Source organism: Lissotriton helveticus, chromosome 2_1, assembly GCF_964261635.1.
Source record: "Lissotriton helveticus chromosome 2_1, aLisHel1.1, whole genome shotgun sequence".
NCBI classification, from domain to species: Eukaryota; Metazoa; Chordata; class Amphibia; order Caudata; family Salamandridae; genus Lissotriton; species Lissotriton helveticus.
Genome location: NC_136059.1, coordinates 1,117,895,226 through 1,117,914,207, shown reverse-complemented (window position 1 = coordinate 1,117,914,207; position 18,982 = coordinate 1,117,895,226). Strand labels below are relative to the sequence as shown.

The 18,982-nt window shown below is 43.9% G+C and overlaps 1 protein-coding gene across 1 annotated transcript in view; it reads right to left on the bottom strand.

Annotated features, from left to right (window-relative positions):
* Nucleotides 1–18,982, bottom strand: part of SEC24D (SEC24 homolog D, COPII component) — a 425,192-nt gene that overhangs the window by 282,675 nt on the left and 123,535 nt on the right. The window contains exon 7 of the mRNA XM_078675943.1: nt 1,452–1,563. Within this exon, the coding sequence (XP_078532069.1) occupies nt 1,452–1,563 (112 nt within the window). The remainder of the gene's footprint in view (nt 1–1,451; nt 1,564–18,982) is intronic.

Below are 18,982 nucleotides of genomic sequence, written 5' to 3'. Positions count from 1 at the left end.
ATTTCAGCCTCTTCGGCCCGGCTTGCTTGAATCCTGATGGAGCAGTGAGAAAGGGACTCATGTCTGAGTATACCCTGCCACACCTATAGTGGCCAAAAACGATTCAGAAAAGGGGGTGGTGATGAACAGAGTGTCTGAATTAAGCAGACCACTCTTACCCAGTCCAAAGATCAGGGCTTGATCCATCACCGTTATTTATCTCACTGCCCCATCCCAGCTCAGAACCTGGAAGCCAGCCAATGGAGAAGAGGGGCGGGTTCAAGCCCCCTAACTAAAAAACATAAAATCTTCGGACTCCGGCCACTGCTACGCAGTGAGACGGTCCTCGACCTAAAAAGCCCAAAATTGTTTTTTTAATGGTTTTTGTTATTTACTTGTAGTTGGTGGTAAATAACGAATTCTTACAAGTGAAAAGTACTCACTTGAGTGCTTCCTACATTTCAGATTCGGTAATTTACCGAATCGGTATTTAAGAATTCGGTAAATTACCGAATCTGAAATGTAGCCACCTACATCTCAAATGCCTAATACCGGTCGGTAATGGACGACATTCAGTAATTTCGGCCGTTACCGACCGGTATTAGGCTTCCTACATCTGGCCCTATATTCTTTTTACATTTTATGGTGTAGAAATGACACTGAAAGGCAGTCACGATTATTGAACAAAACAATTATTCAGAACGGCGCAAGTGATATAGTGACAAAGGTGCAAGAAAAGTGCTAATTGTGAGCAAGATATATACAGTGCTGCATAGATGGTTAAAAAATGGTCATTCAAAGGTCATTTGTCCCTAGAAACATCAATCTCGGGACCGCATGGGATTTAAATTTCCTTTTCACGAGGAGCGGAGAGAATAGGGTCAGGATTGTGACAAACATGTCGAAGTTTTGACCCAAAAGAGTGCGTACCAGACAAAACCAACATTTCTCCACTTTCTCTACACCCAGGTTCTGAGGGGCACTGGGTCACCCCATTATACTACATGCATAATTAAATAACACATATTCCAACAAAGAAAACATATTGAACTCATTCTTGCATCGTAAATTATAATAATATCAATGTTAAGGTTAAACGGAAAGTTACCAGTGATGGCATCAATTAAATTGTGATGTCATCGGTCACATCATGTAAAAGGTCATGAACAGTGCATTTAGGGGGTGTGTTGTGGAATTTCTTGTGGGAGTGCAAATTATGGTTTGTGCAGCTATTCAACCAGAACTTCAACCCAAACGTCATCTTTTATGAAATTAGTTTGTTTTCTACTTGTTGAGTTGTCACTTGCTCACTAGTCAAAGGACGAATAGATAATCATGATAACCCAAAACAGACTCCATTTGTTACTTTTTAATTTGCTGCTATTTGCAAGTCACAAAAATAAGTTCAACTACATTCAATTTTATTGATAAACTGGCTACTAAGAAAGCATTCATTTCACATGGTTAATTACCTTGGTCTTGGATTACACAATCTGTAGTCACGAGAGGAGGGACCTGTCCCCGGAGGTGTGTTGTAAAGACTTGACCTGAGCGGCACTGTTTATCATTTTCGATAACTTGAATCTAATTCAGGGGAAAAAAGAAGACGATTGGACATTTTTACCAAATTTGTTTTACCAAGAGACTATTATAATAATCAAATGCAGATGACAAACCCATCTGCAGAATACCTACCTTCTCTTCATATTTAATTCATTTAGACTCCAAATCAACTAGCTTTTAACCTTTGATATCTCATCATGAGTTGCACACTAATGGCAGGATGGGTGATCGGCATCCGAAATTACTGAAGTGTACAGTATCACCCATGCTATCCTGAGTTTTTAGTTCGACAAAGGGGAATAAAAGTGGGATGCTTATTTACCGAATGTGCCTCTGAATATTGTTCCCATTATACGGCCATTTGACGAACATTAACTCCATCTGCTTTTGGCAGCTGGAGCTGTGCGCCGGATCTACCGTGCCCCTTAATCCAACGTGCAGATAAACATTTTTGGAATCCAGTTTCTGCCTGAAACAGGAGTTCACAGCTAAAACCAGATTAAGGTTTCAATTGTGATCAGGCCCTCAGTCTAAAAGATGAAAGCCTCAATCACAAAGCCATTTGTAGGAGTACCTCAGATAAACAAATGCAAAGTTCGTTTTTAGCAAGAGCAAAATTACTTTAGACTAACTGGAAATAAAATACCAGTATGTATTACACATGAGTTTTCAAACTCACACTGACTTTTTCAGGTGGCAACTGCACAACTGCCGGCTGAACTGATAGGTGCGTGAGTCAGAAAGCCTGAACAAGAGGAAAGCTTTATTTATCTGAGGAAAATTGAATTTTGCCTTGTCATATGTGCCTACGTGTTCCACATCCTATGTAATATGTACATGATCGATATGCATATGTTCCCCTATGATCGATTAAAGACGCAATTATAGTTGTGTCCAACGTTAGTATGCCAGTTTCCAGTTCTCGTGAAAGCAACGAGTATTAGGCCTATGTTGCCCACGTTTTACATTATGCACGTTAATTCATTGAATTGTCCCCGTTTCTAGGCCTCAAAAGGGCCCGGACACCAGATTCAAGCTCCAGTCTCCTGAACCCACTCCGAGGAGCGATGTAGCCCCCACCTGCATCCCTGACCCTTCACTTACTTCCTGCCGCACAGCGCGGTGCCCGGCCTGGCTCTGCCTGCCTGTCTGCCAAGAATATGTTATGCCTCTAGTTATCAGTTCAGCTCTCCGTCTTCACATTCCTAAGCTAACGAACCGCATAAACAGCTTCAGCTATAGTCTAGTCTTTCTGTCTCCATGCAAGAGAATTACTGTATTAATATTCATAGAAGATTCATAGCACACGCAATACATGTAGAATATATGCATGCACCAGCCTTAGTGTCAAGTAGCCTTTGCCCTGATAACTTTTAGATTCTATCAACATGTACTCCAAACACCAGATACCAGATATGCTATAGGTACATGTCGTCCTGACATCGCAGACTTTCGTCTCCTCTTCTAGTGCAGAAGTCATAGCCCCCAGTTCTCCCCGGTACCACGTCATGGCCCGTTTTCGCGCACCACTAGGTTAAAGGTTCCAGCTGCTCAGGTAGCCCCCTCTATGTATCCACCCACTTTATGACACTTCTGTGACGTTTTCATCACATGTCTACGTGCACGCCCTGTGCACGCCTTCTTTTCACGCCCATGTGTTCTTATCTTACGCTTGTCACTAGTTACGCCTACTGTATGTAATGTAATTGTGATGTTTTACTATATATACCTTGTACTGTTGATGAAACGTTGCAGCTCCCTTCTATGCCATTCTATTTCAGGCTGTCCCGATCCTGTCCCTTCCCTTATGCCTGAATAAAGCCCGTTCGACTCAGATACATCGGATCTTGCCTCTTATTTATTGAGCTATCTGTTTTATTAATGTATTCAAAAATAGTACCGGTAATTAATTATTTATTTACCACATAATGGCGCCCGAATAGGGACGTGCCCTTTCCCCACGCGCCGGCGATGTAACGCAGGCCCCCTGACCCTTCTACAGCCGTGACGGAACTCTACCGTGCACGTGCAGATATTTCTGCTTCAAGTCTCCCTCAGGCCCACGGAGGAGATGGAAACTGCGGTCCGGCATCCAGACGAGGCGGTGTGGAATGCGGTTCGTCCCGATCAGAGCCCAAGCCGAGAGAGCAAGGTCCGAGGTATCCGGAGGCCCACCTGTTCCTGAAGTCCGAAGTTCGTAGTCCGACGTCGTAGCAGTCCAGTCCAGTCCGAGGCCTTCAGTTTCTGCTTCCCGGTGAGTACCGTTGCGGGGGAAGTATCTAGACAGGGTCATTAGTTTGTCCCTGGTCCGATGGGTTTGGGTACACAGATCCAGTCCGAAGTATTCACCTAGGTGGATACGGTATGACGTGTCTCTTTATGAGACCGGTATGTTCTGTACTGTTTTAGCAGTGCATCCAGTAATTCTAGTAAGTCCGTTCTCGAGAAATTCAAGTGTTATGTTTTCAGTGTATCAGGTGGTATTCTGTTCGAACTGTTATTAATGTCTTTTTTATGTCGTGGTATGAGTGATTTGTTTGCCATTTCATTACTGTGATTATTGTGTATTGTGTTTAGTACTAGTACGATCCGATCATGCCTCTGTTTTCAAAATTACGTCAGATCAAAACCAGAAAAGGGTTACTCGAAGAATCAGTTCCTGTCCCTCCTAGGGACAGTCCTGGACATTTTATGTATCACAAGCATGGTTTAAATGCCATATTATATCTAGACTTATGGGTGGATTACACCAAACATCTTGAAGAGAAATATAGATGGCCTGTATCAGGTACATGGGATGCCGAGTGCATCATGCGAATAGAAGAAGCATTATGGAAAAAAAGCCAGACAGTCCCAGAAAGATGCCATCGAGTTATGGCGCAAAGAATCTCATAGAAGAACCGAAAAAGAATTCAGAAAAGCAGAATTAAGTAGGGAATCCTCAGAAAAAGCCCAAGAAAGGGAACTCCTAGAAGAAGGTGAACGAGTTAGAGCAGAACAGTCAGACAGACAGAGAAATGCCCTTATTAAAGGTATGTATCCTCTTCTTGCCGAGGGCTTGCCGAAGGCAACCCCGGAAGTACCCTGTAATCTACCGCCACCATTGGTCCCGATTAAGCTACGTCATAAACCGACTGCAGCTGAAATTTTTCTTTCGTCCTATTTAGACGATACAGTCCCAGAATATGCAAATCGTATTCCGCCGGCTCACGCTCAGCATCCTGTAAATAATGTAATTCCTGTTCCTCCAGCCACTGGTCCCGGGGGTCAAGTTAATGTGCCCGTGCCCCCGGACCAGCCCACATTAAATGTACCCGTTTTGCCAGTCACTCTGCCAGCACGTACAGTATTAACTGACGATTCCAGTTCAGGAGGTGCGGGGGGAGGTGCTCCTATCACCCCGCCTCAAGTAAGACGACTGACGCCGCGAGACGCAGCGTTACAGAGTACGCCAAAGGTGGCTACATACGCAGACCTCAAGAGACTTCTTACCGATTGTATATATGATCCAGTCCCAGGCGAAGATCACATGGTATTATATTCAGTACGTTTAAGACGGGTTGCCAACTTTTTGGTCACCCTGCCCGATATGAAGGATCATCTAGACAGAATATATCGTTTTGTCCGTACAGGAGAGAATCCAGGAAGTATTCACGAAGCTATGGCACACAGAAAAGCCGAGATTCAACATATGATTTTACAGTTCTTGATTAACTGTTTAATAAGAGAACAAGATTATCCTGATAAAGACAAAGACGAGATGAAAGGTCTAACTAAGTGGAGTGACAATATAGCCGAGGGAAAACACAAGACACTAGGTAGTATAGAAAGTATGTACAAGAAAATACGTAAGGAAATTATAAGTATACACCAGAAGGAGGAAGCAAAAAGAGCAACCGAGAAAGAGAATGACTCTTCCAGTGAAGAGGTAGACAGCGAGAATCCCTCCAGAATAGCGTATGTAGGTAGAACTAGACTTTCTGACAGACATTCACGCCTAGATTACAAGAAAGTTTTTCCTCCTCCAGTACCAGAACAGTGTTCTCTTGAACAAGTATTCCAGGCCACCGATCAAATTCTGAAATCACGAATAGGTTATAGTGAGCCTAGTACCATTCATGAGCAAGAACTAGCCCGATCAGCAGTACGATGGACTAGTGATTCCACCACGTTTCCAGATGAAATAGTGGCCCAAATGTTTCTGAAACTGCCCCCAGCCGAGCAGCGTCTGGTGGGTACGTATATGATCCAACACCTCATTACATTGTATGAGGGTCAGCATTCTGATCCAGGTCCTTTACATGATGTACTGAACGAGTTACTCCAATACAGATGGAAAGGTCTAGGTACCGATTTAATTAGTGTCATACTAGAACAGCGCCACAAATACAGAACGTTCTTGAATCCACATTTTGTTCCTGTTCCACCCCCAGTAAGGAAATCATTCTACATAGATAGACAGAATCCGTTACGAGAAGTACATCCAGTTAAGGGAGAGGGGGGTGATCTAGAACGAGTGTTTGTTTACACCCCTATCACGAAAATAGAACTTCTGGAAATGAAAAAGTTAATACCCTGTCACGATAAAGATCCAGCAGGGTTCCACCGTGAATTAAAGGACATGCTCCGTATGGGAGAATACACGTATCCTGATATCATTAAAATGTTAAAGGTCCTGTTGCCTGCGGGCATATATGAAAAACTTAAAGAAAAAGAATGGGAGGTGGGAGAGAAAAAGATAGATTGGACCGCATTAGAGACTGAAGATAATACACGAGTTCCAGGTACCGGTCTTGGGGATAAAGCTAAAGCATTGCCCGACTTACTGATACAAGTCTTGCCAAGATTACTAGCCACGAAAAAGGAAGACTGGGATGCCATCTCAGCCTGTAAACAGAAACAAGATGAAGACACTAGTGATTTTTATTCTAGATTTGAGAAATGTTTCATTATTAATAGTGGTCTGAAAACAAGTAGTGAATCGTATCCACATCTTTTTGTTACCAAACTAGTCGAGAATTCAAGTCCACAAGTTAAAAATCGAGTACTGAAAGTCGAAAGTACCTGGCAAGCTAATACTCCGTCACAGATGCTCCAGATGCTACAGTACCACCAGAACAGAATCAGGGAGGAGCAGGAACATGAAAGAAGACGTATGAAAGACACGAAAATGAAAGTACTAGTTGCACAGTCTGTTCCGCAAGACAGTCAGAAGAGGGGTACGAATCAAGCTAGTCATCCTGCAGCTCCCGTTAAAGGGACATGCAATTACTGTAAACAGCCAGGTCATTATATAAACGAATGTGCAGTTCTGAAACACAACATAGCTACTGGTAAGACAAAAGAGAGACCACATCCGCCTAGACAAGAACAGGTTCCGCAGAATTCTCAACTACCGCAGAACGCACAACAGACAGTTACAGTACCGCAGCCTATAGCTGCCACACAGCACGTTACACAGCAGATGTACCAGTACGCACAGTCAGAGTATCCAGATTATCAGCCGTATTCATGAAACAGCCTAGAGAGGGAGGTTGGCTTGCCTCTCATCGAGGTTCCTGTAGATCAAGAGGGTCCCTATGTACATAGTCAAGTATTAGGGAAAGACAGAAAGTTTCTGATTGATACAGGGGCAAGTAGGACTACCATCAGTCATGACGAGGTTCCAGGGGCTCCGCTCTCAGGCTCTAGAAATGTTTCCCTTGGATTTTCAGGAAAGCCTATTGTTAATGAAATATCGAAACCAGTTACTCTAGAAGTTGGTCCATTGTCCCGAACTACAGACTTGTTACTAACTAAATCCTGTCCAGATAACTTACTTGGTATCAAGACTCTGAAAGAATTAGGAGCAGTTATATGCTGCTCCCCAGAAGGGGTGCGACTGTTTCTGCGAGATTTTAAAGGTCATTATGTATTACGTGATTTTGATCCAAGATTATTGAATGTACCTCAGCATTTATGGGCGCAAGGTCCAACTGATGTAGGTTGTATGCACATTACCCCCTATCGTGTCACTCTAAAGCAAGGGGTTGTATTACCACGAATCCGACAGTACAAATTGCCACCTGAGGCTGTAGCAGCCTTATCCAAAATTATTGACGAACTCATTGCTCAAGGAGTAGTTGTAGAAACTGACTCCAATGTATGTAATTCTCCTATCATTCCGATTCTGAAACGTACTGATCCCAATGCACCTCCAGTTTATCGATTAGTGATTGACCTTCGAGAACTTAATAAATGTATCATACCCCAGTACCCAGTGGTTCCAGATATTTCTTCCCTATTAACTGCTATTGATTCAGAAGCTACGTTCTTCACTGTTATCGATCTCAAGAACGCATTCTTTAGTGTCCCCATTCATCCAGACAGCCAGTTTCTTTTCGGATTCTGTTTAAATGGAAGGAGCTATAAATTTACACGAGCTCCTCAAGGTTTCACAGAAAGTCCCAGCATTTACAGTCAAGCGCTTAAAAGACAACTAGACAATATTCACATGCCAACTGACACTGCTCTGCTCCAGTATGTCGATGATCTATTGATCACAGCCCGTTCTGAACGTGACTGCGAGCGTGCGTCACTTACAGTCTTGTATTTCCTGGCCGAGATGGGGCACAAGGTGTCCCCGTCTAAATTGCAATTCTGTGTCCAGCAAGTGGTCTACCTAGGACACTTACTGTCCAAGAGGGGTAGGCAGTTGACACCTGACCGTATCCAGTTAATAGCACATCTTCCACAGCCCAAGACTCAGAAGGAGGTGCGAGCTTTTATCGGCCTCACTTCTTATTGCAGACAATGGATTCCTCAGTATGCATTTCTAGCTAAGCCACTGATACAGTTAACGACACAGGAGGCAGCCGTATCGACTGTCCTCCCTTGGACCCAAGAACATACACTTGTTTTCAATGAGTTAAAGAAAGTTTTATGCCAAGCACCTGTTCTAGCAACAACAAACTACAATAAGCCTTTTACACTTTTTGTCACTGAACGTGATGGTACTGCATTGTCTGTTCTCACACAAGATCAAGCAGGACAATACAAGCCCTGTGCTTATTTTTCTAGCACATTAGATCCAGTGGCCCAGGCGCTGCCTGCGTGCCTCAAGTCAGTTGCAGCCACAGCTCTAGCTATCAGACAAAGTGATTCCATAGTGTTAGGACACTCCCTGACAGTACAAGTTCCACACTCCGTGGAAGTTCTTTTAAACCGAACACAGACTCAGCACTTGACAATTGCACGTTTAACAGGATATGAACTGACATTGTTTCAGCCACACATAGAAATCAGACGCTGCAACATTTTAAATCCAGCTACACTGTTACCGTCAGTTACCCCAAATCCTGCCACACATGACTGTGTGGAAGTTGTTAACACCATGACAAAGCCAAGACAAGACTTGACAGACATTGCATTACCTGATCCCGACCTGACGCTTTATGTGGATGGTTCATGTATGAGAACAAGTACAGGAGAACTAGTAGCCGCGTATGCAGTGACTACTGAAACTGAAGTTATAGAAACACATCGTATTGACACCCTGTCTGCTCAAGCAGCAGAGCTCGTCGCTCTGACCCAAGCCTGCATACGAGCCAAGAACCTGAAAGTAAACATATACACAGATTCACGTTATGCATTCGGAGTCGTACACGACTTTGGAGTGCTCTGGCAAGAAAGAGGTTTTCTGACTTCTCATGGAACCAAGATTCAGCATGGCCCCCTCATTCAAGCTCTGTTAGAAGCAATACATTTACCGACAGCTATCGCTATCATGAAGTGCAAGGCACATACGAAAGTCACTGACATCATTTCCGAGGGTAACGACCTGGCAGATCGAACAGCCAAGCTCACAGCTCAGACTCCAGATATTCCAGTTAACACGACACCGACAGACATTCCAGATCAGACTACTTGTATGACAGTTAAGGACCCTACACAAGACGTACTAGATATACAGTCACATGCTACCCCAGAGGAAATCAAGAAATGGTCTGAACAAGGAGGGGTCCAGACCGATCAAGGATGGTTGACGAAGGGAAAAGCCACATGGTTTCTCCCCGACTCTATGGTTCAAGTCATTATTAACACCGCACATAGTCCAGCACACTTAGGAGAAAAGGCCATGTTAGACAGTATTCAGAACCTTTGGTTTAACAAGCATTTACGAGCCGCAGCCAAGCAGAAAGTGCGTACCTGCATGATTTGTTGTCAGTTCAATCCAGGTAAAGGTGTCCCGGTGGAACAAGGTGGATTTCATCCTCCTGACCACCCTTTTGAAGTCCTCCAGATGGATTATATTCAGATGGAGCGATGTCGAGGTTTCAAGTATGTCCTCGTAGTTGTATGCGCTTTGTCCAGATGGACAGAAGCATATCCAGTTCCAGATTACACAGCTGCGACCACTGCCAGGCAGTTGGTTCGTGAGTTTTTCCCCCGCTATGGATTGCCTAGGGTCGTGTATTCAGATAACGGCCAGCCATTCTCATCCGAACTCATGAAACAAGTATCCCTTCTGTTAGGGTACCAGTGGAAGTTCCATTGTGTACGACATCCTGAAGCAGCCGGTCTCGTAGAGAGACATAATCAGACTCTGAAAATACGCATTGCCAAAGTATGCGCAGAGAAAGGCGTAGATTGGATAGTAGCACTGCCAGTCGCCCTTTTCTATATGAGAATGGTCGCTCACTCCCGTTCAGGTCTGTCCCCTTTCGAGGTAGTGTTCGGTCGTCCCCCAAACATGTGGGGTACACCTAGACCACGTACAATTACAGATGTTGACAGTAATATGCTGACAGATTACCTGGCCTCCTTGATCTCTGCACTACACTCTTGTCGTTCACAGGTTGCCGCTGCTTTTCCAGACAACACCGAAGTGAAACCGCATGAGGTCATACCAGGCGACCTCGTTTTGATTCGTAATTTTGATCGTTCAAGTCCGCTGGAGCCCCGCTGGAAGGAGCCACGACTTGTCCTACTAACAACAAGGACCGCCGTGAAGATTGAAGGAAGAAAAGGGTGGTTGCACTCCAGTCATGTAAAGAGATTCCATGGATTCAAACCAAAGACTGTTTTCAAGGACTGCCCCGTTCTCAAGGACTGCCCAGATACTGACTCTAAACTTCCCCTGTTAGAGAAAACTCCGCAGCAGGAGTATAAAGATAAGCTTCGGTCTAGTAAGTCAGCCAGTTTAATTGTCTAAGTCCCTCTCGGGTGAAACGGTTAGACAGGTTCCTGACATGTATGAGATAGACCCACACAGTGAGAGAGTTAGTCAAAACTCTAAGAGAATACGTTATCAAAAGACTCTTCGAAGTCGATGTATTATTACTCTATCATTAATGCTATTTCTGAGTCTAATGGTTATGCATAAGTTATGCCTTACATTTATGTTTTCCTATTAATTCACATGTACATATGTTTTCTAATGTTACAGTAGAGCACACTTTTAGTGACCTGCCTCCTCACGAGTTATCCTATCGTCTTGCTATGCGAAATAATACGTTTATCCGAATGTTACACTATTCACACCAGACCAGCAATGCCACTAATTGTTGGGTGTGTGGTCGACTCCCCCCTTTTCAGACACCGAAGGGAGTTCTGCCACTCTTTCCCTATCCATTTTCACATAATGGTTCGTGTGGAGCATGGTCCACGTTAACGTCATCCTCAAATGATATGTTTCTCCTGAATCAGACATGTTTCCCAGACAAGGAAGGTCCTTCCCATAGAACAGGGTTAGATCTAGAAAATGAAGTATATGATCTAGGTAATTATTCCTCGAATTTCATGGTTTTGAATGTTCAGTCCGAAACTACTCCAGATTTGCCTGCTATTTCAGTTCTACCAGTGAAAGGCGAATTATGTGTCAGAAAGAATGGTTCCGCACATGTAGGTCATAGTGATTGTACTACTGTGGTTGAGTATAGTGACAGTGGGAAATCTATTTTCAAAGCCTCACGTCATTCATATTTTGTATGTGGCCAGACCGCATATGTACGTCTGCCCCTCGATTGGGATGGAACATGTTACCTTGCCTTCCTACTGCCACCAGTTTTCCTAGCCCCATCCGATTATCACAGAAACACACATCTAGTATACGTTAGACATAGAAGGGAGGTCGAGTCCCCAATTGTCGATCAGACTGAAACTGCCTTAGAACAGTATCAAGACTTCAATAAAGGTTTCTTTTTCTTCATATGTCCTGTTCAGAATAGTAAGTTAATACGTAGGCTAACCAGAACCCTTGAAGCAGTAGTGAATGAGACTACTTCCGCTCTAGGTAACTTAACTGAAGAGCAATCTGCTATGAGATTTGTCGTGCTCCAAAATCGTCTCGTCCTTGACGTCATACTGGCCGATAGGGGAGGAGCTTGTAGAGTCATCGGATCTAGTTGCTGCATTTTCTTTCCTAATAACGCACCGTCTGTTTATTCAGCTATAACCAGACTTCAAAAAATAGCCCATCAGTTACACCAGAATCCAGGCACCTGGACATGGTCCGGTTGGCTCTGGAGTATAATATCTGCCTGGGGATGGAAAGTATTGTCATTCCTGGGTATAGCAGTAATGATCATGTTCAGTTGCTGCCTCTGTTTACAATGTGGCCCTGCGATTTGCGGCTTGTGTGCTACCTCTTGTATTCCTAGTCCTAAGTCCTGTTCCAAGACAATTCGAGACGAGCAAATGATGTTATATGAACAGATAGATGGAATCATGAATATTGATGTTTCCTGATGGAAACGTAGGGCACAAGGAGGGAATGAGGAAAATTGAATTTTGCCTTGTCATATGTGCCTACGTGTTCCACATCCTATGTAATATGTACATGATCGATATGCATATGTTCCCCTATGATCGATTAAAGACGCAATTATAGTTGTGTCCAACGTTAGTATGCCAGTTTCCAGTTCTCGTGAAAGCAACGAGTATTAGGCCTATGTTGCCCACGTTTTACATTATGCACGTTAATTCATTGAATTGTCCCCGTTTCTAGGCCTCAAAAGGGCCCGGACACCAGATTCAAGCTCCAGTCTCCTGAACCCACTCCGAGGAGCGATGCAGCCCCCACCTGCATCCCTGACCCTTCACTTACTTCCTGCCGCGCAGTGCGGTGCCCGGCCTGGCTCTGCCTGCCTGCCAAGAATATGTTATGCCTCTAGTTATCAGTTCAGCTCTCCGTCTTCACATTCCTAAGCTAACGAACCGCATAAACAGCTTCAGCTATATTCTAGTCTTTCTGTCTCCATGCAAGAGAATTACTGTATTAATATTCATAGAAGATTCATAGCACACACAATACATGTAGAATATATGCATGCACCAGCCTTAGTGTCAAGTAGCCTTTGCCCTGATAACTTTTAGATTCTATCAACATGTACTCCAAACACCAGATACCAGATATGCTATAGGTACATGTCGTCCTGACATCGCAGACTTTCGTCTCCTCTTCTAGTGCAGAAGTCATAGCCCCCAGTTCTCCCCGGTAACACGTCATGGCCCGTTTTCGCGCACCACTAGGTTAAAGGTTCCAGCGGCTCAGGTAGCCCCCTCTATGTATCCACCCACTTTATGACACTTCTGTGACGTTTTCATCACATGTCTACGTGCACGCCCTGTGCACGCCTTCTTTTCACGCCCATGTGTTCTTATCTTACGCTTGTCACTAGTTACGCCTACTGTATGTAATGTAATTGTGATGTTTTACTATATATACCTTGTACTGTTGATGAAACGTTGCAGCTGCCTTCTATGCCCTTCTATTTCAGGCTGTCCCGATCCTGTCCCTTCCCTTATGCCTGAATAAAGCCCGTTCGACTCAGATACATCGGATCTTGCCTCTTATTTATTGAGCTATCTGTTTTATTAATGTATTCAAAAATAGTACAGGTAATTATTTATTTACCACATATCTGGGAATTTTCTTTGATTTTAAATTAAACTGGTCTGCAATGGTGGCTCATAGGGCGAATCTTATGAAAAAGAGTATAGCAGCACTGTGGAAATTTTCTTCAAATTTGAGAAAGAAACAGAGTAAGGAAAAGCTCTAGCAGTAATAAATACTCGGGAAACTCCTTTCATATGTTTTATGACAGCAAGGTTCCTACATTCAGTCTTAATGACTAGAAAGGGGTCTTCTGCTAGAGGGATTGTTTTAACCGAATCTTAATTACTGGTAAATGAATTTCAGTGCTATGTAAGTCTAATGTTTTAGTGCATATGTTATTGTCTTCCATTTATGTATTCTGCCTCTCTGACACGGACTAAGCCAAAGTATGCTGTTTTTCTATTATAATATGTAAAACATTTCTATGATGAATATATTTTAGTGTTTTATGTACTTTTATGCATTAATCAGATGCGAATAAAGTTAACGACTGATAGGTGCATGAGTCAGAAAGCCTGGCCACAGTACCATATTTCAATTTACATAGAAATATTGAAAAGTTCCATTACACAATAATATATATTAATTTTAGGCAACTGCCAACATCCACCTGAGAACTACACAAAACATATTTCACAACAGCAGAATTGGTCGCTGAACAACTATGTACCTCTTTCATTAAAGAGCTACGTTGCTGATACGGGTGAGTGACAAATGAACAAAATGTGCACATTTTAGCACAGGTGTACACAAGCCAACATAGGTTACAGTGAAAGGTAAGAAGCATAGCAAAAGTGTGGTTCTGCATAAAAAACACAGAACAGGCATATGTTGTAGCAATATTGTTGTACATTAAGATAAAGAGAAGAAAGTGTAGAAGGGCAAAAAGAGGAAAACAAGAAAAATCAAAAGGGTAATGGCGTAAAATGGGGGGGGGGCGGCTGTTGGAGCAACAAATATGTCAAATGGAATGGACACATTTAAATAAAATTATGTTCAAACTGAAAATGGTCTTTTTGCAGTCACACTGTAGAAAGCTCGAGGCATTTGCCAGAGACAGGGTTTAATACCATACTACTAGCGCCAATCCTTGCTCAAGAATGGATGGCTTTCATGTCAATCTCAGTTGCTTTGCTCTTATTTGTTCATTTCTGTTTGACCTGCCCAAAGCAGTTGTTTTGTTTAACCATTGGTAGATTCGTCATCTGTCTTGCTCCGAAAGCAACATCAATGCCATGTTTAAATACCAGTTTGCTGCATTTTTGTGCCACATACTATTCACCATAAAAACTGCAGCAGAAGTGGAAAAATATACATAGATCTTCACAGACGTTGAAGACTACTATAAACAAGCAATTGCAATGCCAATTAGTTTTGCTTGTATGGAAAGGTAAGCAAGAAAAACTGACTGTGCCAATGCTTGTTTTGCACTGCTACCTCACTGGTAAAACGGAGTCAGTTTGTCTATCTTGTGCCTGAAGTGAGACAAGAAACTGTGCTGCCCACCCGACCTGCTTGGTTAGCACGGGAGACCGGTGTACGAGAAGCACACTTCCAGGCAATGCTCTCTGTACATTTCCTTTCCGCAAATACCTGGCGCAATAACTCCGGGTGAATTCCAAGTGTATCTGGGGCTGGAATTGTCATGTCCGGACCTGATCATTTTGGGCCTAGAGGCTCTGGGCCTGTCAATGTAACTGGTAGGCAGGGGCTTCGGCAGCACCACTGTCCGGCGTTACCCACCCTTGCAACAGTCCAGGAGGGAGAAAAAATGCATTCACATGCTTCTATGATTGCCCTACCCCCTCCACTGGCAGTCCCGCTGACACATTTCACATCTTCAGAGCTGATAGAACATTGCAAATAAAGCCCTGAGTTCGGACAGTTATCCCCCATTTCAGCAAATAGAAATCGCAATGGCTGGCATTTGGTGCAGAGATACCAGCTGACAACAGATTCTGGCCTCCGGTATCTCTACACCGAAGTCCAGCCAACTCATTATGAGGGCCTATGACTATGTGATCAGGACTTGCTGCTTGCAGCTGTTAAAAGGGCTCAGCTGTACTATGACTGACATTTCCGGGTGACAACTGCCGCTCCATTTTGACACCCATTTACTGAGTCTGCCCATCGAATGGTGTCTTGTGGTTTCCATTAATGTTCTCCATCTCAATGGCCTTAAAAAGTGTGATCTAGGAGTCCGCGATTGCTTTGGTTGTGCCCCCATGTTTTGAAGTTTTACTATGTCACTTTGCTAGTCTTACGAACAAGATATGGAAAATTATTGGGCTGCTCTACATGAAGCCATGGTGGTTTATAAAAAGGCAATTTTAATGGGCGTAAAGGAATCCCAAAATAAAAAGGTCCTTTTTCACCACTCTCTGATCGTTCAAACCCACCTGACACTATGGGAGATTTGGATGATCCGATACCTTCTACTGAATGCTGTGAAAACTTTACTTGCTTTCACACCCAAAATGTCAAAGACATGTAGGCTTCAAAAGGCCACAAGTGGGAGCTGGAGAGAAAAGCCAGAATTGAAAAGGACACACCTATTTACTTCTCTTTCAAGATACTGAAGGAATCAGAGATCATTAAACTGCCAAACCCACTTAAACCAACATGCTCACTGGAAGATAATTTTTAAGCAATGATGCCAAAAAACTTGCTACAATAATATAGATCTCAAAGGTCCCTTTATCTCTTGACTCAGCAGAATAAAAAGGTTATGCTTGGCACAAGTGCATTTATCATACTATCAAGGCCATGGACACAGTCACTCTAAATCGTTGAAGAGTTGGTGGAATCTTTCATCTAAACGATGGAAGGTAAACTAATTCAGGCTTCACTTCCAACTTCATGCAAAACGGAGATAAATGTGGTTGTAATTATGGGCGATGTTCTGGCTCGGGCAGACTAATGGGCATTTTCTCTGCTTATGCTAACCTTATTCAGTCTTTGACCCTGTAGACCGTATCCACATACTGCACAGAAGGCTACATGCTGCCTGGATGGGAATGGTCACACATTGAGGGGTTTCAGTTTTTTTTTAGCTAAGTGGAAGAAGTGGGTAAAACTAGAAGATTTGTTAATTTTCTCATGACTTTCCAAGTGGTCTCAAGGGTATCTCAGGGATCCCTTCTCATCACATGGATTTTAACATCTTCTTTAAGACACTGGTGGTTGTTCTGCAACCGCAAAACTATCTCTCCACTCTTACAGAGATGATACGCCTATCTATCCATCCATGCATATGGGGTGCATAGGAGACATTTGCAGCTTTAACCAGTAGCCTCCAATTGGTTGCAGGCTGGATAAGTGTAAAAGGCGGTTTGAACACATGGAGGTGCACCAAAGAAAGCAATTTATAGGTTTTCTTCAAATTCTTTCTTTATTCCATATTTTTTTTCATAAAAAACAGCCAACGCGTTTCGTTCCCAAATCACAGTTTGTGGAACTTCATCAGGGCTTAAGAAACAGTGTGGTTTTGCGCCATGAGGAGGAGTATAAAACCATAGATTTTATAGTCTTCCTCATGGCGCAAAATCACACTGTTCCATAAGGCCTGATGAAGTTCCACTAACTGTGATTTGGGAACAAAATGTGTTGGTTGTTTTTTATGGGAAAACATATGGAATAAAGAAAGAATTTAAAGACAACCAATAAAGACTAGAATTGCTTTCTTTGGTGCACCTCTGTGTGTTCAAACTTGCTTTGTAATCTGTAAACAGTGACAGAAAAGGGTGACAGGTGTTGGAGTGTGCACAATTACCTACAAAATATAGTGGCAGTGTTTCAGTGAAGTGCTATACTTTAAGTCTGCCACCATGTTTGTTTCTTGTGTTTAAGTATAAAAGGTGTTTCGCTTGCTAAAACAAAGGTGATCACCCAACACTTTAGTGCTGTTTATGTGAGTTGTCCCAAGTGGTGTTGGCATGTCCAACTATGGGACCCAAGTTCACTGTGTCCTACAACTCCACATCAGACCCAATGGGGCCATCAGGGAGGGAGGTGGCAACACTGATTTGCTTATGGTTGATCTGTATGTCTATAAAGGCACAAACGGGCGAAAGATAAAATGAATAAGATGCACTCAAGGTAATGACCAGTGGTTCAGGAAGAGTTGACTATTTTCAGTGCTCACTTCTGTGCTGGCTAAGACAGAGATATGAGGAAAAACCAAAGGTGGTGATGGACGGAGCGTTGACAATACAAACACTCACCCCGTCAACTGATCTGGGTTTAATCCATCACCGTTCTTTAGCTCACTCCGCCACCCCAGTTCAGACATGGCCATATGCAAATCAGTCTGACCCTGTGCCTCATGGGAACAGTCCAGCCCGAACTGCCAAGCCATGTCTTCCCTGGACCGGAATCAAGCTTCCCAGGACCGGTTTCTGGCATTACAGCCGTCTTCAGCCGGGCTTGCTTGACTCCAGTGGCAAAGTGAGCAAGGGACTCACGTCTGAGCATACCCTGCCAACTTAGGGCGAACAAAGAAAAACCAAAGGTGGTGATGGACGGAGCGTTGACAATACAAACACTCACCGCCAGTCAACTGATCTGGGTTTAATCCATCACCGTTCTTTAGCTCACTCCGCCACCCCAGTTCAGACATGGCCATATGCAAATCAGTCTGACCCTGTGCCTCATGGGAACAGTCCAGCCCGAACTGCCAAGCCATGTCTTCCCTGGACCGGAATCAAGCTTCCCAGGACCGGTTTCTGGCATTACAGCCGTCTTCAGCCGGGCTTGCTTGACTCCAGTGGCAAAGTGAGCAAGGGACTCACGTCTGAGCATACCCTGCCAACTTAGGGAGAACAAAGAAAAACCAAAGCTGGTGATGGACGGAGCGTTGACAATACAAACACTCACCGCCAGTCAACTGATCTGGGTTTAATCCATCACCGTTCTTTAGCTCACTCCGCCACCCCAGTTCAGACATGGCCATATGCAAATCAGTCTGACCCTGTGCCTCTTGTATTGTCAACGCTCCGTCCATCATCACCTTTGGTTTTTCTTTGTTCGCCCTAAGTTGGCAGGGTATGCTCAGACGTGAGTCCCTTGCTCACTTTGCCACTGGAGTCAAGCAAGCCCGGCTGAAGACGGCTGTAATGCCAGAAACCGGTCCTGGGAAGCTTGATTCCGGTCCAGGGAAGACATGGCTTGGCAGTTCGGGCTGGACTGTTCCCATGAGGCACAGGGTCAGACTGATTTGCATATGGCCATGTCTGAACTGGGGTGGCGGAGTGAGCTAAAGAACGGTGATGGATTAAACCCAGATCAGTTGACTGGGGGTGAGTGTTTGTATTGTCAACGCTCCGTCCATCATCACCTTTGGTTTTTCTTTGTTCGCCCTAAGTTGGCAGGGTATGCTCAGACGGGAGTCCCTTGCTCACTTTGCCACTGGAGTCAAGCAAGCCAGCTGAAGACGGCTGTAATGCCAGAAACCGGTCCTGGGAAGCTTGATTCCGGTCCAGGGTAGACATGGCTTGGCAGTTCGGGCTGGACTGTCCCCATGAGGCACAGGGTCAGACTGATTTGCATATGGCCATGTCTGAA